Below are 24,078 nucleotides of genomic sequence, written 5' to 3' on the forward strand. Positions count from 1 at the left end.
GCTAATAAGAGCCAGATTCAGTAAAACTATCTGCCTTCTCTGAATGGTGAGGTAGAGGTTGTGCTTGTGCTCCCTTGGCAAGGCACGTGACATTGTGGTGGGGCATGCAAAGGGTGTAGGGCTGAGAGGGGCTTGGAGCAATGTCCTGTGCATATATATATATATAAATATATACATATTTATGTACACAAGGCACAGCTCCTCTTGTGGGAAGCTAGGTAAGAAAGAATTGTAATTCAAGGTTTTCTGCAGAGTGTTCAGGGTGTACTCTCAGTGTTGTGTGATGGCACTTCTGCTGGAACATCCTCTACCCGCAGTCTCTTTCCCTGCCCTGCTATGAATCACAGGCTTATGGATTCAGTAGAGTACCAGGGGCTTTCCCTGCTCCAGTGTCATCCAAGCACGGCTACACCAGCCCCTCTCTGCTAACTGCAGGCATCAATCCCCACTGACACAGCCATGGGGCTCCTGGGTGAACTTCACCTGTATTGCAGAACTTCAGCGTAATGCCAATATTTTAGCAGACTATTTGGTCTGTTTGCCTAACACTTAATAGGGGGGATTATCCTTTTTTTTTTTTTTTTTTTTTTTTTTTTTTTTTTTTTTTTCCTTCCCAGACTGCTTTTCAATTTTGAAGTTGAATGTGCTCATTTTTAGTGGTAGCTTTCTCATGCATTCAGGCTCCAAACTTCCCTAGGAAGTGACTTCATGGCATTATTCAGGCAGATTATTGCCTGGAGTGGCTGCTGCTGAATTACCTAGTGTTCATATAATAGCAAACTCGCAGTCCATATGTATTTAATGACTGTAATCATTTATTATTTTCCCTTTATTAGGTTTGTTTTTAAAGAAAGTTTTACAGTGCTATTTATGATATGCTAAGTGGTGCAACTTGCTGAAAAAACATATCACATTCATTTTATTTTTTAATAGGCTTTGCTTGTTAAAATGGAAATATTTTATTTACCCTAATAGGGCAGTCTTTTGCTGACAGTTTTATTATTTCAATTACTCAGACATTTCTTTCCTCTTTTGTTTCCCCCAGTATTCCTCCAGGGAGTTTTAATGTGTCCATTCTTTATTTAAGATTGGGTTCAGAATGTGTTATTTCTAGCAGGGCAGAGTAAAAGTATAATATAGCAGACATTAAATAGTGAGATGTCAAGGTTTTATTTTCTTTCCTCTCGAGTAGTGGAATCCTTTCCTCATCTGTGTCATCTGGTGATTAATTGCACTCATAATCTGTGCTCCTTCATCAATAAACTTCTGCCATCAATGCCAGGCAGAGAGAGGCTGTGCTCAAGTAAAAGGCATTTGACTAAAGGTTTTGTGGCTGCAGATAAATGAACATACATTTATGGGGAAATACTAATTTACTAATGCTCTATAAGCAGTGCGTACTGTATGCATTTCACTTGCCTATGGGGAAAGGGGAGTGGGACCATGTCTCCAACCCAAGCCTTGGTCAGCAGATCAAAACCTGACCCCCAAAGGCTCATACTAGTGGGGAACATCACAGTCTCCACTGAGACAGGTATCAGTGGGCAAGGGCAGATTGAATTCACCTCTACAACTTATTCTCCTATACTAGGTGAATTCACTAGGGTGGAAAATATTGTCTGCTCCCCCTGGCTCTTCCTAAGGCAGAGAGTTATGACTTCCATCTGTAAGTCCTAGGAAGTCTTTGACCACTCTTTGGTGGAAGGTGGTTTTATTTTCCTTTGTAACATGGTTATCTCTCGTTTAGTTCTGTTATGTCTTCTATTTGCTCCTTGCTGCTCTTCTGGTCCAGTCCTTGGACTTTGAGGAAACCACAACCAAATGCTTGCTGGCTGATTTGGAGAGTCCCTGGAGCTCCAGGTGGACACGTGCTTGTCCTGCCAAGATACTGCTTGTCCTTGGCCATTGTTTAGAGAGGTATAAAGCATCTTAAAAAGCATGTCCTCATGCCTCTGTATCCCGTTATGTTTTCCAGAGTATCTGGGGGAGAGCTTTTCGACCGCATCGTTGAGAAGGGGTTCTACACCGAGAAGGATGCGAGCACCCTGATCCGGCAGGTCCTGGATGCTGTCTACTACCTGCACCGAATGGGTATCGTCCACAGGGACCTCAAGGTATGACCACGCAGCTTGACTAGGCAGTGTTAATAAATTTTGCATAATTATGCAAGTTTAATGCATCTAAGTCCAACCTCCCCTGGGATGGCTGTTACAGTAATGATTTGCCATAAGAGGTATGCTCTAAGGGCTATGTATCCTTCCATTGTAATTGGTTTTAATGAGGACTCTTGCAATCAATGCTGTTATAGTCAATGGGCGTTCTGCATGTATGATGTGGAGAAAAAGGTATTCATTAAAACCCAAAACATTACATTAAGACAAGACACTCAGCTGGGATGTGTTTACTGCTGCACTCTATCTTGTAGATTTGCAGTGCCATGTTTATTTTACTTTAAAATAATTAATAGCTAGAAATCGTGTGGGAAAGTTGAAAAATTTTCTATCATACTATTTAGTCCAGTGTTTCTGGAGACACTTTTCACAGCAAGGATTCTTCTAAGGAGCATTTTGTGACTGTGTGATTTTAAGATAATCATCCTTTCTGCTATGCCATGTTATCACATCAGAAACCTCAGCTTTGCTGGTAAAAACCATCACCATCAACAAACAAACAAACAACATACAAATAAGCAAACATTATTTTTGTTTTGTTTTCTCTTTGTATCTCAAAATGTCATTAAGATAAACAGAAAGGCCTGGATTTCATAATACACAGCTAAGCCCTCCTGGTTTTAACCATCTTAAATAATAAATTAACAGTAGGCATGTGTAAAAGATATAAATGTCAAAAGAAAGCTAAAAATTAAACTAAAAATTCTGTGAACAAAACAACACCATTGTTTTTGTTTTGGAGAGATGCTAGAAATATGAGTTGCCTTGAATGTTGTTGCTATGGTCTTGAACCATCCTCACATAACGATAGTGGAATTTGACCAAACAGGTCAAATAGTATAAAGGCTGAATGAATATTAAAGGAGTCATGAGCCACAAAGAAGTCTTTCTTTAAAAAAATATATATATATATTTAAATACAATTTTAATTACATTTATTTTAAAGGTATTGTTTTATTTTCTATTGCCATCTGGTATTACACTGAAAGCTGGCAGTTTTGGCACATCCTCTTAGTGAAATCTGTAGTGCCTGGAATGTGACCTCATAATTTTGCCTTAAGATAGATGAAAAATCATAGTGATGAGAGATATTATTTATTTGCTTTTTTATCTCCTCCAAAATTAGTACTGATAAGAAATGCTGCTTGGGTAAAATAACACATCCTGGGATTGTTCCAAACTGTGATGCAGCAGGGCCAAAGCAGAGTCCGTTACCACTGTGGCCATCAGCAGCACAGCTCTCTAAGGTGGAGCAGAGCCCAAGCCAGGCTGCCCTGGCCTTAATTTGGGAAAAATTCAATGCATCTTTTTCCCTCTGCTGATGTGAATCATGGGTCATGCATTTTAAAGAAAAATATTGAATCTGCTGGAGGAAAATAATGTCCCCCAGATCAGTGTTTCCGCTTTGGCATTGTGCAGGACAATTTTTTAGGACAATTTGGCATTGTCCTAAAAGTCCCAAATAAAGTTTAGGTTTTGTTTGTTTGTTTGTTATATATATATATATATATTTGGTTGGTTGGTTGGTTGGTTGTTTCAAGGAGACTCCAGTTACTCTTATTCTTCTGTCTCCTGCAGCCTTCAACTGCTTCCCATATTTCCCATTCATTTCCAGCTTTCACTCTGAAGGACGTTAAAACATTCTCATTACTAAAGTTCCTCAGTGCTCCAGTATTGAAGTGTTGTTTAGTTATTTCATGTCCAACTTTCACCCAGATTCAATTTGCAAGAAGTAACTTCAGACCTCTTTCTGCTGTGGGAGACTTTGGTGGAAGGTCTAGTCTTAATTCAGATGCTCCTCTGTATGAACTCTACTATTCCTATCTATCTTTTAAGGGGATGCTGTAGCTCTTGAAATTACAGAATCACAGAGTCAGAGAATGGTATCTCTTATTTTAAAACAGATTAATCTTATTAAATGTTCCCATAATAAAACATGAAATATTTGGAAATGGAAAGTGGATTAATCTACTAATTGCTTCAAGAGTTTATTTAAGGACATGATGAATTTAGATCAAATGAATCTCATTCTTCAGCTGTATTTTGGGGCAAAGGCTAGCTCTTCTTTTTCTTTCTTTTTGTTTGCAAGTGTTTGTCAGTAGCAAATCTGTTGTTAAAATGACTCATAAAATATGCTATATGAGGAACACCTGCTGTGAAATTTCTGTTAACGCAAACATTCCATGATGGCAAAAATAGGAATGTAATAAGGCTTTTTGTGGTTTCAAAATTTCAAGATAAGTGCAGGTATCAAACTGTGATCCCCCCCAATGAATCTCTGGGAAAGAATCCACTCTGTAAAAATGCAGTCCTTGAAATATTTGTAACTATTATTTATTGCAATTATGTGTTATTCATATACCAAAATAGTACTTGCTGTATTTAGGAGAAGCAAATCTGTGCTCCAAGTCTCTAATCTCAATAAAGTAGCAGAAGCTAACAAGAGATGGCAGCAGATGAAGTCCAGTGAAGTCCAGCATTGGCAAAAGGAGTGAGAAGCTGGAGCAGTTCTGCTTGGTACAAAGCCATCTTATTAACAGTTTTGGAACTGACCAGCTCATTTTATAGAAAGTGGAATTGATTTAAAGAGGTATTAAAAGAAGTTTAATTTTCAATTGTGGGGGGTTCTTGGCCTAGGTAAACACGAGTAAATGGAGAACCTGAGATGAGTAAGTGGAAATCATTAGGAAATATTTGTCTTTCCCTTAATACCAACTCTACCTGCCCTTCAGCTGATCAATACCAGAGACATTGCTTTTCTGTTTAGTTCTACAATCTAGAATTTCTGCCTGCATTTTGAAACTGGTAAGGTTTTCACTGGCTGGAGGCAGCAGGGAGAGCACAAAGAGAAAAACTTGTAGTGGCAGGCTCAAGGGATGGCATGAGTTTGGAAAAGGGCTGCAGGTTGTTCAGGAAGGTATATAAAGGCCAGCTAATGCACTGGACTTATGAGGTATAAGAAAGAACATGACTGTTACCACTCTATAATTATTTTATTTCTACGAACAGAGTTCTTTCCCTTTTTGCCTCAGTCCCAGCTGGTTCACAGCTGCGGCTGCAGCTTTCCCTTAGCTTGTAAATCCTCAGTTGTCATCATGTCACGTGGATGAAACCATCACTATGTGGCTTTATGCTGCAACCAGGGCAGTCAGAAAGTGCTTTAACTCTGCTTGAGGTTGAACAGGAACCTCAGAGTTGGTTGGAGGCCATGTCTGCCCCCTTCATTTCATACCTCTTTTTCCAAAGAAGGAGGTTTTATGGTGAAGGAGAAGGGAAGACAGATGCCAGGGCTGCTGCAACGTGATTGCTCCTCCTCATACATCCAAGCTTGGATATATCCCAAGGAATTTAATGATGTTGCATGGCCCCAGCTGCTTCTTGCCATTTTCCGGAAAATCACAGCTGAAGCACACAACAGGCTGATAGACAAAATGCATGTGCATAGGTGTTAGTACCAGCTTCTGGGCAAGAAGTCCACACGAGGGTTATGTTAAAGTATTGGGTATCCATAATTTTTATTGATAAAGACTCCATGGTCCATGCAGTGTGATGCCTTGCTGTTACCACCAGGCTGTCAGGGTGCCAGCAGAGGCTAAACATTTTTGGAAGTCCAGATGTTAAGCAGGGGAATAGCCCCCAAAAAGTGTGCTCTTGCAGCACCTAGTGAGAGGTTTGCTGTAGGATATTCACAATTTATGGATGGAGAACTAGCACATTGGCACGTGGAGGTTGGTTGGACGTTCCAACTTGCTGATACTGATGTAAACCACCAGGTCTTTGTGGAGTGAGTCTTGTTTTCTCTCAGCATAAACAAGTCACTGTGCTCAGTTCTGCAGTATTTTTCCTAATCAGCTCTAGCTAAAACATCCTTGCACAACTATGTTAACTCTAAAGGCATTTCCTCTTTAATAACCATTGATTTCCAGTGGAAAAAATGTAAACATTCTCTTTGTACCTACTGTTTTCCTTTTCCTTTTTATTTTCTTACATTTTTCTTTCATTTTCTCCTTTTTCTTTCATTTTCTTTCATTTTTCTTTTCTTTTGCCTCTTTTTTCTTTTCTTTTGACATGTTGGACACACCTCCCGAGTAAGAGATGAGGATTAGTTCATATTTGGGGTGCCAAAGGAGAAGTTCATGATGACAGACAAGTTATTCAAAGCACAAGGTGTCGGCTTCTCCCATAAGTCACCACACAGGAGTCTGGAGATGTTCTCCATATGGATTGTACAAGCAAATCTGTAGGACTTAGGGGGACTGAATTATGCTAGTGTATGGTATAACTAAGGATTGTATTAAATATGAAGCGTTAGCCAACAAATGCTGTTACTGGATTTACATATTCAAACCCCACTTTGCTTATTCTTTCTAGCCCGAGAACCTGCTTTACTACAGCCAGGATGAAGAGTCAAAAATCATGATCAGTGACTTTGGATTGTCAAAGATGGAGGGCAAAGGAGATGTGATGTCCACAGCCTGCGGGACTCCTGGCTATGTTGGTAAGAGGTTTGGTTATACCATCCATCCACTCCTCCCAGCTGCAATACAGAAACATGCTGAAAAACACGGTAGTTACAAACAAACAAATGAACAATCTTGTTTTCTAGTCCCAATACATAGTGCTTAACTTGTGCACTATGGAGATTTTACAGGTGTTTGCTAGACCTAGAGATTTCAGAAGTTGCTCGTGTTGTGTGCTGTATACTCTTCTCCCTTGGATCCCAATCTTGCAGTCCAGCTCAGGATGTGGGATTAGCTTTCATTTCTTTGCAAAAGGACTCTTCTTAAAGCCTCTGCCTGTACCTAAATTAAAAACATATGAAGAATGTAGTCAAATACCTTGGTTCTGCAAACACCTATAAAACCAAGACGCTTCGCATGATATAGCATATAATTTTAATCACAAAGAATAACGTTTCCCAGATTCCCCTGATAGAAGACAGTAAAATGAAAGAGCTACATTTATTCAGACATTTTCAGCCCCACTAAGTTACTATCTCTGTGATATAATATGTAAAAGCTTTTTAGACCCATGAACCTTTCTCGGTGGTATCAAATTATTTCTAATCATATATATAGTTCAATATTTTGTCCATTCAGAAGTGATTGTACCAGGCTACTGATTAGGAGCATATTACCAGCATCCTAATAAAGTTAAAGCAACTGAATATGAGAAATATATGGCAGGTGATGACAGGCTTTGTTTGAGGAAACACTGAAAGGTACACTTCACACACTGGACATCCAGCAAGCCAGTGTTTCTTACAATACCTAGACAGCCGGTGAGAGAGTAAAATTAATCTTAGAATCACAGAATGGTTTGGGTTAGAATGGACTTAGAGATCATCTAACTCCAACCCCCCTGCCATAGGAAGGGACAGGGAAATTAATCTCTGGGATTTATCCACGGTTAAATACGTGAAACTAAATCCTTCCCCAAGGATTTTTTTTTCTTTCCAGTAGGAAAGACCTGATGTTTTCTACCCATCAGAGAAGGTCTCCTTTTGCTTTGCAGCTGCCACCTCACCTACATTTTCATACCTCCAATGACATCCTGGTATGAGAACCCAAACAGATGATGTGGTTATGACACGGTGATCCAGATTTGTCCCAGGAATACCTCTTTTCCAGCCATTATCTTTATGCTGCACAGGCACTCTTTGTCCTGATAACATCACAAAAAAAAATTGTTTCCCATTGTGAAGCCATCAACCCATAGTTTTATTTTAAGATATATGAGTCAGGATGCACTCTGTACAGCCTGAATAACTGTCATGTGTAATGACACCAGACTGGAAATCTTCTTCCAAAGGCCTAGCAGGAACAGAACTTAGACAGCAATTTTCATAATTTTTACTGTCAGCTCTTCTCTCTTTAATTAACATGTTTTATTTTACTCTGAAATGGGCACCGACTAAAATAAGCCTGTGAGACGCATGGAAGATAAGATGATATTTGTTGAAGCACTGATGAAAATGAGGGAGTGTGACTTTGCTCTGGCACTGTGTGATCTCATATGGCTTCTCAGCATATCCATTTATATAAGAAAACTTGCTGTTTTGGAAAGGAAACTCTCAGAGCATGTGACATGAATTGTAGCACTTGGAGAGATGTTTGAGAGCTCTCATTACTCATGATTTGGATGCTGATAGGTACACAAGTGCCTCCAGGTCCCTCATTACCTTACTGAACACAGAATTCACTCATCGCAGTGCAAGAGGTCATGGCCACTTATTTCAGAAGTGCTGACAGGAGTTTTTCTCCTCTCTCACAAAGAAAACCTCTTAAAATATTTGTTCTATTCCTTTTCCTTTTTCCACAGGAGACAGCTCCTCTTATCTCTGCTTTTTTTTTTTTTTTTAAAAAAAAAAAAGTAATTAGTTGCCCAGACAACATTTTCCAAGTACTGAAAATTTTTGTCAGTCACCACTATGATGCCCACAAATGGGCCTCTGTTACTGTTACACCTGATTACACATCTTCTGCATACACGGTCTGCAATTTGTCTGCATCTGAAAGCATTCATGCCTTCCAGCCTCACTCCAATTTGCTGCACTTGCTTAATGCCCTCAAATAAATGCAACAGACCTTCCCCCTAACGGCACAACAAAAATATGGTCAAACCCCACACCTTTCTACCAACTCTTTTTGTTGAGGGTATTTTTTTCCCCAGATATTTCACCTAGCTTTGAAATAACACTCAATGATCCACAGCTTACAACATAAATCCTAACATTTTTCTTTAAAGATATGTAGAGCGTTCCATTTTCTAAGATTTAGTGAGATATTACTTATTTTTGTCAGTTTAATTTGCTTTTAAATTCCTGGGGGAAAAAAATAGGCATATATCACATGCCAAAGGCACCAGGACTCAGTTAAGAAGTCATTAATATCTACCATTCTTTATACTTCACCTCCTGAAATGGATCCAGTCAGATCCTGCTGGACAAAATGTTGCACAAGTTTCTGACTTTGTACCAGACTTGATCCTAACCCATGTCTGCTGCTCTTCACATTTGCAAGCATGCAAGGCCCTCTGCCATTTCTGTTTAATTTTCCTGAATAAGATATACTTTCAGCTCCCTGCATTTCAATTTTTAACTCAGCTTTTCTTAGTTTTAGCTCTAAAGAATGGTGGTATCTGAGACACTAAATTCCTGTCTATGTGGTTCAGAAATTCATCAAATAAAGAAGGGTGTAATTATAATTAAGCTTCTTAAGAAATATCAGTTTTCTTTCTGAAAATCAAATTGTATCTTATTGAATTGGAGGATGTCTAAAATGTGCATAACCAGTAATGCATGAGCATATTGGCTTGGTTTTTAAGGCTCTGCCTTACAGATTAAATTACTGTCAAGAGTTCAGAGACTTTATCCTGAAGTCCTATGCTGAAAATATGATAATTTAACCCAATTAGACTTAGTTGCGCACGTATATTAAGACATGTTTACTTTTTGGTCTGATAATACAACCTCTTCTAATAAGAAGGTCTTCCATTTTCATACCTGCTTACCACTCTTATGTTCTTCCATTTCTTATGGGTGAAGTCCAGGTGATGAGCTGGGACTGGACACCCAACTTTTAGATAACAACCTAAACTAGGTAAAATAAAGTAGCATCTATTGCATCTTATTGCAAATTATGTGTGTGGATTGGCTTGCATGGTTCTCACCCCTTCTAGAATGGAGTAGAAGTGGTGTTTTCCTAAGTCCCTGAGTGATCTGTGAGATTATGGGCACAATCTGTATAAGCCATTAGTGATCTGCCATTTTAAACATCACAGATTAGGGCTGCTTGGCTTGAGACCATTTAAAAGAGATTGACTTTGATGGAGGAGGTTTTAAAAAACCTGTGTGAAAATGAGTTGTCCTTGAGGTATGTCAAGTTGGGAACTCACTGAGTGACTCTCCAGTCACTCAGCAAATTTCTCTAAGGGGATTTTGGTTATTTGGGAAGTAGGTCTCACTGACTTGCTTTCTGTGAGAGTTGGTCTTTGAAAAGTTTTAGTTACTTTTGCAGATGGAACTTAGACTCACAAGGTACTTAGGAACGCTGGAAAGTTTGGAAAATATGTTAGAAAGCCCGTCTTAGCATTCTCATCTCCATTTGCAGAGACACTGAATTATTAACTGTTTGTGGCTGGCTAATATCTTAATCCTACTGAGATTTAAAATTTTTGCTCTGGGGTCCAAAACAATTTTAAGTAAAATTTATTTATATTTCCCTGTTGTAAGGATTGTGCTGGACCCTGAATTTGTGATTGATCTCTGTACACCCCACCTCACTTGCTGTTTTTATTCTCTGTGGTGCCTTTAGGAGAGGTCATCTCACACCTTTTAGCTCTGACAGAAATCCAGTAGAAGTTACAGATCTTATCAAAAACATTTCTCTTAGCCCTGTGTACGACTGAAGCACTTAAGTAAACAATAGATTTCCATGTTTACTTTTGACTTACTCGGTATCCTTTTAGTAAAAGATTTGAAAATATTCAATAAGCCTTTGGAATATCCTTATTAGCAAAAAGCAACCCCAGGAATTGTTTAGGCTGTAACATGAGTAATAAAGTAAAAATAAAGCATGGGAACCACTCTCATCAAGGCACAGGCTGGTGACAGTGGAGCTGCTCAGCTCCCTGAGATGGACTGTGCTGGTGTGTGGCTGTAGCTGTGTTATGTCCTTTGATGGCTCCTTCAGTCTGACTCAGTAACATGAAAAAGGGACAACTGGAGCAAAAGAAACCAGCAGGGCTACACCAAAACTGTCATTATGACACTGCACCAAACTGCAGTCTTGGCCAACCAGGACAAGATGAACTTTGGAGGACTGCGTGAGAGAGGGTAAGAAGTGTTTTTCATCTCAGGAGTCAGTGGAAGAGGGGTTCTGGGTCTGGTCTTGTGGTAAATTGCTTTGTATGCCGTTTAGGCTGTTTGCACTGTGAAGAAGACATTGTGTGTGGAGGCAGTGGAGTTCATGCTGCTCTTGCACCACCATTGGCTTCAGGCGAGACAGTAGGCCTCAGTGCAACCAGCCATCTGCTCAGTGGTGTGGGGTTCCTCTCTGTCCAACCTCTCAAGGTGGTACCCTCAAGGATCTTACACTACAGGGCTTACACCAGCTCTGAATGGTGTCCCTTACAAACCCTGCCTGTTGATCATCCTCTTTCTTGGATTTCATGGCCGTCTTGTACTCTCCTTTCCTTGTGAGACCTGCCTACATGATGGAAACTGGCACTAAATAGTTACCAGCTGAACTCCCAGCCCTGGCTTGTACAAGGCCACTTTGTAGGGCAAATTGAGCTGTGTCCCTGCCCAACGTAAGCAAGTCCCTGATTATTTTAACTGTATTTAAATATTTTTATTTTTTATTCCTCCCACATTTACAGCAGCATTCTGATTTGTCAGTCCTATGGGGAATCTTCAAAACCAGCACCCTTTGTTGAAATGCATCATTCCTTCTGGCATGCAGCTTGTGGGAAGCTATATAAACCACAGAAAAAATAACATTAGATTGAGTTCTTCTGAGACAGCAAAATCTGCGGGGAGTAGCACCATCATGGGAGTAAAGAACTGCTTTTAAGCATGAGGCTGGTATGAAGAGCAGGCACCCTCATGACTTACTTGTACAATTAGTTCAACAGGCTTAAAGTATCAGAGCAATCCCCATCAGTTGAGCTCTTTACAAGAGCATGGATTGCTGGTTTTGGCATCCAGCAGCTGCATTTTTAGGGAGCTTATCAGCATAGCTGTGCCCACTGGGGGTAGTGGCACAGTGCTCTGAAAGGCTTCCAAACTTATTTATTCTGAAGCCTTTCTTAAAACCTCCATTTTAAATAAGCCTTTAAATTTTTCTCTTATTAAAAAAAAAAAAAAAAAAAAAAAAAAAAGGACACAAAATCCACCCCTAACTGTAAATCAGCAGATCATCTGGCCTGGAAGTGGAGTGCCCTCATTATCCAAAGAAAGGTATAACTTACTCAGGATTGGTTTTCCTGTCTTCTTTCTGCTCAGCTGGTGTTTTCCTGGCACCAGAAATGGGAGTTTTGACTTTTCCATTCTCCTTACTGCTGTTTTGCCTCCTCAGTCATCTGTGTTGATCCTCTAACACCGTCAGCTCTTGGATTTTTTTCATTGCATTTCCTGCTTTTGCAGGCACTAATCTACTGTCATTTCTAAGGGCTTCTCTGACTTGTTTTTCTGCTCATTAAATATTTCCATCTTTTCTACCTATCAGACACAGATGATGCTTGGCTATGTTCTGCTTCCATTGTATATTTGCTCTTTGGAATAAAAAGCAAAAGCAGCCATTTGGCCTCAAAATAGTTACTTAAAGCTTCTGATTTTTTTCATTGAAGTTTACCAAAGGTGAGGTAATAGCCTTACATTTGCCCTGGGCTTCATCCTGTGAAGCCACCATGCACAGCAACAATTGCCTGTTATCGGTGCACTTCACTCCTGTAAAACAGACAGAAATGCCTCAACGCAGCTTTGATGATTAAGAGAGAGAGAATCTTTATATAGTTCACATCCTCTCATTTCAGATTTGTTTTCTGTTATGTTAATGTGGCATATCTGTATAATGTCAGGAGCTCACTTGGATCTGTGGTGTTCAAGAGCCATTTGCATAATATTTCCTTTGGGGGATATGGAATGTATCATGTTTACCAATCTTGAAAATGGTGCAAACAGGAACAGACAGTCAAAGGTAGAAGAGTTATGTGAGTAAAATTCTGGAAATTTGGAATAATGGGAGAGTTGGAAGACATAAAACCAGCTAAGCACAGGGGAAAATGAACTCACTTCTTCAGCATGTTTTGTCACAAAATTCAGTCACAAGGGATGGGACAGAAAAGGGAGATGAGTCTTACAAGCCCTATTTGATGCACATTAAATATATATATATATAATCTTTTTAGAAGACTTGAATTTTGACGAATCAGGAAAGAAAATTAAGTTAAGAGATGTAAAGATTGTCTGGGAAGGTTGTTCTGATCAACTTTGAGGAACAACTGTTAAACAAGCAACAAGAGAAATATAAATTTGCCATGCTAACAGCTTGCCAAGTCATCTGGGAGGCGCTAACAAGCCATATAGGATGGCTCTCCAGTGCTTCATTCTTTTTTCCCAAGTTCTTCAAATTCAGTCCCGCTGGATTGACTAGCACCAACCTGACAGATAAACCCTGACCCAGCCACTGGAAATAGAAGTATAATTGGGTGGAAACAGAAGATGTCTTTTATATTCACACAGCTCCATCCACTATTGTAGTAAGAGCATTTTTACCTTTGTCTTGATAAACAACAGCAATGTTCTAATGCCCTGGAGGGAGTCAGGGACTTCTCAGGAACTGGGGTGCAGGTTTTTTGCCAAGCACCCAGTGCCAGGTTAGGAGCCCTTTGTGCTAGGTGCAGTGGAGAGAAACCTCCTTTGGCATGCAGTGGATAGGTATTGGGGTATTCACACTTTGCCATAGTGTAATAATAGTAACAATTTATGAACAGAAATATCATTTAAATTTCTTATGCATGCAACAATCCCAGTTTGCTGGCTGACTTGAAGACAGCGGTTACATTTACCCTGTGCTGCAGACTGGGGCAATCACCACACTTCCAAAGCCTTCTCAATCTGTGTGCCAGCTATATCTTTACCCACATTCCCTTGAATTTTCTTCTTTTTTATATAATGTCTCCATGTTGTGACTTGACCCTTTCCACCATTCTACTCCTTGTGGAAATACAACTCAGATGCCCTCCCTCATCTGCACTGTGCAGTCTTCCCTTCAGTCCCTTCTTTAAACTCTCATGCCCAAATATCTGAAAGCCTTTTCAGTTTGTCATTACTGCTTTCTGTTCCATTCCTTGCTGGCCCTTTTGACCTTAGTTTTGCTGGCTTGTCTAGCTTAGGTAGATAACTCTTTGAAGTGTCCTTACCAGTACCCCAAGACATATATAGCAAATAAATGTGATGCTCGAGTTGTAATACATTTATGTGCTTCACAAATGTTTTCACTGTTCTTCAAGTAACTGATCTGTAGTTGGTAAGAATACCAGCACAGTAAGGCATAACACCAAAGAAATATTTTTGCTGGGTCTTACCCTCCACTAATTATTTATTTATTTATTTATTTGTGGAGCATTTGAACTCCAGAGTACTCAGAAGAAATACTGTGTTTTGAAGAGCCCGTGTGGTGAGTCTGCTTTAGGAATGCCACAAGCAGCGATTTGTTGAATTATTGTGGACATTTTACTTTGAAAATGCAAAAGCTTCTTTACATGAAAAAGATTAGTCATGGGATTTTAAATTTTAGGTTTAAGCATTTACAACTGAAAGGTTCCAACAGGGAAAAGATAATACTCGAAGCTCCCAAATAAAAAGCACCTTTTCAACTCTCAGTGGTTGAAGAAAGGAAAGCAGACTCACAAAAACTTTCAATATATGGCCATACTCTCACTTCTAGCAAATTTCAAGCTATGGTTGTAGAAAGCTATGTAGAGTCAGAGAAGGCTCAGTTCTTTGTGCTTGAGTCCAACGCCTGCTGCTTTTCATTTCTTACTCCCAGAGGCAGGAGGACAAATGATTCCCTCTTACTCTGACATCCAGAAGGCTTTGCTGATCAGCAGGTGGTAGCATGGTGATGTCTTTCCTTCCACTCCTGCAAACTTAGACATCACCTCCCCAACACAGTGTGCTTTCTAAGTTGCCTCTTGAAGTCCCTTGTTTGGCAGCACAAAGTGCTGGAGCTGTGAGGCTGTCAGGGTGAATGTGCATCTCAGCACTGCTCCATTTTTCTCAGCTCCATTTTTCCCAACTCTCCTAAAGTTTCTCTGGCAGGCAGCTTATGGCCCTGCTGCCCTTAGACTGCTATGTATTTTTATGTGCCTGCTTTTCATTTCTTTCTTTTGAGTCAGAAAATAGGGATTTTTCTCCCTTTCAGGAGTCCTCCTCCTTGAGGATACAAGCTTGGAAAACACCATGATTTTTGCAAATATGAGGGCTGAATGTGGAAGGCAACAAAAAGCCTTTGGGAGCTTCGGGATTTAGGGAGCACTATCAAGTCCTACTTCTTGGCAACTTTCAAATGTTTGGTCTTGTAACGTGTGCTTGTTTGGCTTTTTGTTTTCAGCTCCTGAAGTGTTGGCCCAGAAACCCTACAGCAAAGCTGTGGACTGCTGGTCCATTGGGGTCATCGCATACATCCTGTGAGTATCTATTGGGTTTTCACAGGCAGCTTTGGGACCTACAACATGCTCTCCCATCATATATTGCTTAGTTTGCTCCAAGAAAGCTCATCTGTGACAGCTGTGAGCCAGGGTAACATGAACTTTTTATGTGTCCCAGTTATGTAAAGGTTCAGTTTGGGCAAAAACTGTAGAAAATGAATGAAAACCCTTCAAAAAGGAAAAAACCCCTACTTCTGCCTGAACTCATGTTGTACAATAGTATGGGCTTCTTCAGGTTGTGATCTTAATGAAGATATTCCCTCCCCTGCTCAAGTTAGCTTTGATCAGGAACGATTTTGGCCATGTCCACAGGGCAGAGCACCATGCCCGTGGATGTGTCCTGAAGTGTCACCTCTCTTGAGGTGGCACTGTGATGGCTTCCTTCCTTGGGGAGGACCACAGGTGGATAAGAAGACAAGAGCTTTTTACATACCACAGTGAACTATATCCACGAATGCATAATACAAAATATTGGAATTTTTACTGAAGATGGAGGGTCATTTTCTTTAACACATCCAACACCTTCGACCTTCAAGTCCCATAGGAGAGGATGAGCTGATTCCTGCCCTGTCAATTCCATTGCTTCTCCATGGAACTGTTACGCCTCTGCATTTGTAGCTGAATTTGCTCCTCTGGCAGGACTAATTGCTAATCAAGAGTGTAGGGACTGGTTGCTTGAGAAAGCTGCAGGACCAGGACTTTTGTGCATTTCCTAAAGAGGTGGATAGGTCTCAGAAGCCATATATTTGAGGAGATTTAGTGCTTGTCTTCATTCAGTATCTGTCACTCTTCTTTACAACGATTTAATAAGACCATAGGATATTTAGGTTAGAAGGTATCTTGGGAAATCTCTAGTCCTGTCCTTCAGGTCAGACCCAGTTGACCAAGGTTTTATCCAGCTGGTTCTTGAAATCCTCCTCAGGCACTATACAAGGGCAACCTGTTCCATGCTTTGCCTGTCCTCATGGGGAAGAGGTTTTCCTTATATCCAGGCTTGTCTCCATGAAATGGGACAGCCGGTGCTGTGGATGTGGGTGCACTTCTAGTGTGCGAGCCGTAGGAGTGGGTGAACCCTCTCCTGTTCCAGTGACAACACCTGCAAGGATTTCAGAGGTGTTTTGGCTGCTGTTGTCACAAGGATATCCTGGTGCCAGGGGTCATTAGCACTACCCAGAGAAGAGCACCCCTAGTATTTCAGGAAACCATCTGAATCCATCTCTATGTGTGTGAACATATGAAATCACCGTGGATTGAGAGGGAAATGCATAACTTCTTGTCCATGGACCTGTAGGAAGACCTGCTCTAGCTTAGGGTCCCATCCTGACGGGCTGGTCTGTGCTCAGGGTCAGGTCTCCAAGCTCATGTACACCGTTCAAATAGCAGTTGTGTAGTTGCATCTTCACAGTGTAGCTGATTTTGAAGCAGGGGCGATCCCTACCTTGTGCAGGTCTTCGAGACGAGGTCAGGCTGTCACCATGGGCTGGCTTGGGGAACCACACAGCACAGGGAGCCTGTTCCTTGTGTGCAGGAGAGCACATCTAGCTGTTGACTGCTGCAGAAACAAATGCCTTTTCATGCCAGAACTAGCAGTGCTTTCCTTTCTTTTTTTTTTTTTTTTATTTTTTCCTTTTTACACAACTGTCAGAGTTGTACAAGACTGCAGGAAAAAGGCAGCTCCAATGAGGCACAGCATTAAAGCATTCCTGTTTTGTTCCCTTTCTCCTTATGCAAACATTTCATGGCTTGTCAACATGAATAACTTTTCGATGGTGTAGTAGAACAATTTTTGCCAGGACACACCTCATTGCTGCATTATCTACTCTGTGCAAAGTTCATTATTTACATTTTCATTTAACCTTGAACATAAACTATATATGACCCAAAATAGCTTTTATATATTAAAAGAGGGGCAGGCTTTGTTTATTTGCATGTATGTTTATTTATTTAAATCAAAGCCCTGCCTACAGACATCAACCTTATGACAGCCTTTGCCATTCTGCATGAATATTTGAAAAGTTCTTGAGTACAAAACTTTGCAGGGGGATGGATTTACCTCAGAGAAACCATCAACAGCTGGATTCAAAAAACCTTTTGCATAGCAAAGCAAAAATCAACAGTTCACTGACTTTTTGTCAAAACCCAGTGGGACATGCCACAGCAACGAGGAAGAGAGCAGACATGCCAAAATACCTCAGAGACTGCTTCACACATCACTCCCTGATGCTCTTTTAGATTAGGATGGGGTGTGCTGATGCAAGCTTGTCAACATGAGCATGGGAGCCCTAGATATTTTCTTGTTGGTTTTGGCTCTTGCTAGCCATGGCAGGACAGCCAGGTAGGGTTGTTCCTTTTGCTTTCAGAGTACTTTACTGAGTACCAGCTTCAGAGAGAGAAGGAAAGGAGGATGCCAGTGGAAGACAGCAGTATGTTGCCTTGCTTCCAGGCTTGACCACTGCCCAGGTTCAGTTTAATGTCAAATTTTCACCATAATACATGTCCACCTGGCAGCCTGCATGAGGGGTGAACTGTTGCATCCTAGTTCCTGGAGATAAACTTGGTTCTGCTTTTTGTCAGGTTTTCAGTCCCATTCAACCATGGTTCATGCACCAAAGATCTTTTCTGCTGGCAGACCTGATATGATTTCACTTGCTGCTTTTATGTGTGAGGAAAGTAGGTGAGACAGAGCTAAGCAATATCCCTTCCACCTCCTGGTTCAGGAACACACCTTCAACGGGAGAAAGGTTTAAATCTCATCCATAAACCTGGCGAGGCTGCTCTTTCTGTGAGGTTCACCTCAGTGGTTTCTTGCTGTTTTCCAAATCAGCATGTGCTGGGCTTGTCAGACAAGGTGCATGCACTTCTCAAATATTAATTCACTATTTGCTTTACGGGGAATTCCCAGCCCTGAAGGCTTAAATCAGTTTAGTGAGAATGAGTCCCTATGAATTTCTTTCTGCAGGACAATGATGCCTTTTGGGGGTTTCTGCACTTCATGTAATAAAGACCTGATTTGTATTATGTGCAGAAAAAATGAATGGCAATAATATGTTTCCACAGGAGTGTGGTAATGTGTTCACCAGACTGTAACTCAGTCTGCTTGGGTGGGATTGGGTCTGCGATCAAACCACCTCCTGGATTATTTCTGCACACGAGCTACATCTTTCAGCTCCTGGTACAGCCAGCAGCACTGCAGGACCCACGTCAGCTCACTTCACGTAGATGCTTCATGCTGTTTTAGTCACCCACAAAGTCCCACATGGTCTCAAGCTGTCACCATAGAATAACGCAGCCCCCCATAGACCCATGACCTACCTTGTCAGGTAGGGTGTCCATGTGCTCCAGGGACACAGGTGTCCCAGGGCTTCTCCTGTGCCACTGGGCTCTACACACGGGCACTTCAACACAGCCCGTGTGGATGCAGGCAGTCCCTTCGCTGGGATGTGCCTTTCAGTTGCCTAAAATACACATTTAGAGCCATGCTGGGGTGTCCAGGAAAGCCACGTGGATTGGCAAATGTAATACACTGCGGAGACTTTTCTTCTGGAGTGGCAGATGGAGGATAGCAGGGTACCCAGGACCATGTCAAACAGCACCAGATGCCTGAATCACTCCCTGCTCCATTCTCAGCCCCCTGCCTTCACAGTACGATTCCATTTGCTTTAACATTCATTTGCACCACTCTCTAGTCTTGGCTGACTCCATCTCTGGTGACTGTACTGGGGTCTTAGAAACCCAACCCACAATTACGTGTCTTAATCTTGAACTGTATCTCCCCCTTCCTTCTAGGAACAGCCAGAAGTGATAGACTTGGCCTTGTAGAAAAGCGTGTGTGAGAGAAGGAGTAAAGATAGAGAAGAAGAGGGATTCTTCCCACTCTGGAAGGAAGCGGCCCTTCCTGGGTGTCTGATACCACAGTGACAGGCATGGGTTTAACAGCTGGGTTAGTTGTCTTGCAAGTTCCACACCAGCAGACCAGATGGAGACCTATTTATGCACAGGGAAATCAGAGCACATCGACTTGCATCACCTCCCCGCCTCCCCCACGACTCCTCACAGCCACTCTGAACAGACTGTTATCACTTAAGAAGATGGAAACTCAGGGGAATCTGACACAGAAGCCAGGCATATATTAAAGATGTTTTGAGCTATTATTACTGTAAGTGGCTTGAGTGCCTCCAGAAACATGCTTGGTCTCACATGAGAGCCCTCAGTTTATGACACTGGAAGAACAAACTGTTTCTTGGGCAGCAAAGCTCTTGACAAATATTTGTTTCTGTAATAGGCAAGGTGAAGTATGTCTTAGGAAAGAATACCTTTGTTTCAGTGCCAGTCTCTAATGCCTCTCGTTAATGACATCCAGATTGCAGAGGCTGCACCAGCAGAGTTTTTATCAAAACCTGTTTTGCATGAGAAGTCATTATTCACAAGAACTAATTATAGCAGCTTGAAATTTCCTGTTATTCCAGTTGCAATCTTTCTCAATCTGAAACAGTCTCATTGTTGAACTCCGTTTTCTGCCTATCACAGGATAGTTTTGATACGTGTTCAGCTTCAAAACATAAAACATAAGAGCAAGAGACCTCACTGGATTCGCGTCAGCTGGGTTTTGGAGCTGCCTGGGTCACATGAGAGGTTGCAAAAGCTTGCAGAGCTAAAATACTGGTATCATGCATACCCGATATAAAGAAGATTAAGTTAATTGATTTTTAAAAATAAATAAATAAAAACATGTTCCATAGCTGGAGAAGAGCCTGGGGCCACAGGATGCTCTGCTTCAGCCCCTGGCCATTCACACTCAACACATCCTGTCTCTTCTGCATGAGGCTGAATGCATTTTGCCTTGAACTTTCTTCTGATTCTGTTCATTGATAGGACAAGTGAATTACTGTTTTTTTTGTTTGTTTGTTTGTTTGTTTGTTTTTCTATTCTGTTTATAAACAATGGGTATGTGGAGGTGATTCTTGGGTCATGTTCTTTCCTAGACTATTTTTTTTCTGCTGATGATTTTCAAATAGAAGTGCATGAAATCATTTATGAAATGTTTGTATAAGAGGATTAGCCATGGACTGTACAAAATATTCCAGAAAATGTTTCTACCTTTGTTCTGGAAACATCTCACCCTCTCAGTACCACACACGAGCCTCAGCAGGAAAGTGATTACTTGTTTGTTACTGCAAGGAGAATTAGCAGAGGCAAAACACACTTAGATAGACACATTGGGTTGCTCAAGACATCAGAGTTAGACTGGGAAAACAACCCCAAATTATCCCTCATCATTGTTTGCTTCTTAATTTATTTTTTATTTCCCATGCTAATATGTCCTTGTCCACAATTTCACGAGGGCACCAGCATCAGCCAGTATGGAGAGCTATTCCCAAAATAAGAAATACATGGGTTTAACCATATAAATAGAATTTGGATGACTTCCCACACCATACATCTCAGGTCTTGGGGCACTTACTGAATTCTTTGCTCTAGTCTCTCTAAAAAAAATGTTTGTAAACGCCTCCTGCATTGCAAGCTGGACACTGCCCATGAGAATGGGTTATTTAGCCTTTAGCATCACCCCAGTGTGTAATGGGAGCTTGCATGAATTTGCTTTCCCTGCAAGAAGGCATTCCCGGTATTCTTACTGTGCTCTCCTGATGGCTTCTAGAAATGACTTCTGGCAGTATCTTTCATTTGTGCATCCACCTGTGTTTATTTTTTATTTTTTATCTGCATCCCATTCTCTTTTAAGGCAAGACTGGGAATAGGAGGTTGAGGGAAGATCTGTTGCTGATACTGTAAGGTTGTTAAATCATTCTAAAAAGCTTTTATTTGGTGAAACTGCTAGAAAATGATGATAACTAATAGCTGTCTGAAGTTCCCCCAGGACTAGGCAGGATTTTTTCACATTGAAGACAGAGAGGATATTTTTGTATTTCTGCATATCTAAATAAAAGCAGCAGACCCTCTGATAGTGAGGTCATTTTTTTCACACAGAAACATCCCAGCAGATGGAAATGAAGTTGGTGGGATTTTGATTCTATAAGTATTAAATAAAAACTTATTATGGACTTTGGAAGATGGCCCAGTCTTTGGAAGTCCAGTAAAATTTCCTCCAGCCATAAATTGTTTGTTGGGCTAATTTACTGGGGCTTTCCCATCCCTTGCTGCAAAGCCAGTGCTGGCTATAAATTACATTAAACCTCTGTGTCTTCTCAAACTCTGATTTTAAGGTAAAGGACAGCAATATTTTGCCTCTCACCACATCCGTGTGCCGGGATGCCTGAGCATTTCCCTCCCATGTGCCACCTCCTCTGTCCTAGGGAGCTCGTTTCCTTCTCTAATGCTCTCTACTGTAGGTCCTCAGTGGTTTGCCTCCTAGAGGAACATCCTTGGGACACCTGTTTTTGGACATTTGTCCCCCTGTTGTCTCCAGCTGAACCAGGACCAACCCTTGCCCTGTGCTCAGCCTACTCTTGGGCAGTGGGCTGGCTTGTAGGGATGTCCCTGTCCACAACCAGGAACAGTGGCCAACGCTTCTCAAGCCCTTCCCACTCATCACTGAAGCTGCAGAGATGGGAGCCTTGGGGTAAAACTCGGGGGTGATCACAGGGCTCATCCTGCCACTGCTAAGGTGCTCAGATACCCAGACGAGTAGATACCCAAGGCACACCAAGGAGTTTGGGAAGCTCTTGAGATTTGTAGGAAAGGGATGAAAGGCTCTGGGAGGGCTGGGACTCTTGCTGGGGCACGTTTGCCTCAGCTCTTCCCCTTTGCAGGGTTCCAGCCCTCCAGCTCTGTGCTGCTCAGCAGTTTGCTCCTATGTTTTGCTGCCACAAGCACATATAAATCATCGCTGTCCTAACTTGTGCTCTTGTACCTCTGCCAAGGTAATTAGTACGGTGCACATTTTAAGAGAGTTATTTCTCTCTCCGGAGCAGCCTGACAGCACCTCAGCAGGCACAGCGCTGTCTGCTCGCCTTAAAATGCTTTATCAGAGCAGTTTGGTTTTCTTTAAGGAAAGTACTGAGGAAGGCAAGAAATTAATGGAGGGCTGTCAGACTTCTTGTATGGAGACCACTGAGTCCCCTAGGGAAGAGGGGCAGGGGGATAGCTCTGAGTGCCTTTGCAGGAGCAGTTTTCCTCCAGCCTAGTCACCTCTGCACCAGTGGCTGTCGCAGTGGTTGCAGCAGTCGGCTCCTGCCTCTCCAACCCATCAGTAACACACCCAAAATCTTGCAGGTTGTGTAAAAGAGAAGGAAGGTGAAATTCAGTTTGTGTCCCCAAGACTGTGGGAGCTAAGCACTGAGATTTGTTAGATTAAAGCATGATATATAAATGTTCTTCAAAGATATCTGTAGAGCTGGACTCAGTTTCTGCATTCAGTTACCAGATTTTTTTTTTCTTTTTTTGTGCATTATATAGGTAGAGAGTGGCTTTTGGGGGTTTTATTTAAATGCACTGTTTCTAATGGCCCTTCTCATGTGCCATTTCCTCCATGGGTCTTGTAAGGAATTGCTACATCAAGTCCCATACAAGTCATGTGCCCATCAAGTAGATATGCAGTCTTGCTTCAAATGTAAGTGCTTGTCTGGCATGAGGTTATCTTACTTGCTTTTGATAATGGCAGTCATCCAGTGGGACACAAATGAGGACTGACTCATCTGCTTTGAACGATAAAGAGATGTCTTATTCGGCTGAAGCGCAGCAGTTTCATTACAATGCTGCAAATTTCAGCAGAGTTCTTCCAGGTCAATATGGATCTGACGCAGATCAACATCTCACTCTGCATTTAAATTATTTATCACGCACACTGACTCTTCAGAGCTAACAAAACACTGCTCCTTTCACCCTCAAGTGTTGAGCTGGTTCAAATAACCTCCAGGGCAGCCGACTGGCTTTGGGTTATAAATAACTTGGGTATTTCATTTCTTACAGTTTTTCCCCCCTTGCTCTGTTGTTGCTGCAGTGTGATGTTTCAGCTAGATCTTCAGTCTGTTTATAAGAGCAGGCTCTGCCCAGTTAAATACTTTATTGAGATTGATTGGCCTAGGGTTTAAGAAAATGGAACTAAAAGATCATTTAATTATAAGGGAAGCATGGAGAAAAAATGATTTACACCATAGGCTAGAGATAAGAGAAGAAATCAAGAAGAAATTAGGACATCTCTATACAGACACAAAAAAGGTCTGGGTAATTGTGAGCAGGATGGCTTTGCTAAAACCAGCCTCAGAAGTCAATCTAGCACATTGCAATATTAAAACCTGAAGAAGGGATATCTTTGCTGGTATGTCTGCACAGAGAGGGACAGGCTATTGCACACAGCATCTGCCAGTCTAGAGGGGTCTCTGACACACAGGCTTTGCAGCTGCGTTGGCTCCGTGCAGTGCTGGAGGTAGTGCTCCTGTACACAGCATCTGCAGGGCTGGAGGAGCCGTGCCTTGGCTGAGTGGACATCCTGCTGCCTGCAGCACTGTGAGGGTGCTTCCTCACTGCTTTAGTTCAAACTGTGCACATAACATTCAACATCCTACTTGTCCTGGGGCTTGGCTTTCTGATTATCACAGAATCACAGAATCACAGAACTGTAGGGGTTGGAAGGGACCTCCAGAGATCATCAGGTCCAACCCCCCTGCCAAAGCAGGTTCCCTACAGCAGGCTGCCCAGGTAGGCACCCAGACGGGTCTTGAAGATCTCCAGAGAA

The 24,078-nt window shown here is 41.6% G+C and overlaps 1 protein-coding gene across 5 annotated transcripts in view; it reads left to right on the forward strand.

Annotated features, from left to right (window-relative positions):
* Positions 1 to 24,078, forward strand: part of CAMK1D (calcium/calmodulin dependent protein kinase ID) — a 217,690-nt gene that overhangs the window by 170,813 nt on the left and 22,799 nt on the right. For all 5 annotated transcript variants that reach the window (XM_035317413.1, XM_035317419.1, XM_035317399.1 and 2 more), the window contains exons 4-6: positions 1,976 to 2,114; positions 6,543 to 6,669; positions 15,290 to 15,365. In XM_035317413.1, coding sequence (XP_035173304.1) covers positions 1,976 to 2,114; positions 6,543 to 6,669; positions 15,290 to 15,365 — 342 coding nt within the window. The remainder of the gene's footprint in view (positions 1 to 1,975; positions 2,115 to 6,542; positions 6,670 to 15,289; positions 15,366 to 24,078) is intronic.

Source organism: Oxyura jamaicensis, chromosome 1 (assembly GCF_011077185.1).
Source record: "Oxyura jamaicensis isolate SHBP4307 breed ruddy duck chromosome 1, BPBGC_Ojam_1.0, whole genome shotgun sequence".
NCBI classification, from domain to species: domain Eukaryota; kingdom Metazoa; phylum Chordata; class Aves; order Anseriformes; family Anatidae; genus Oxyura; species Oxyura jamaicensis.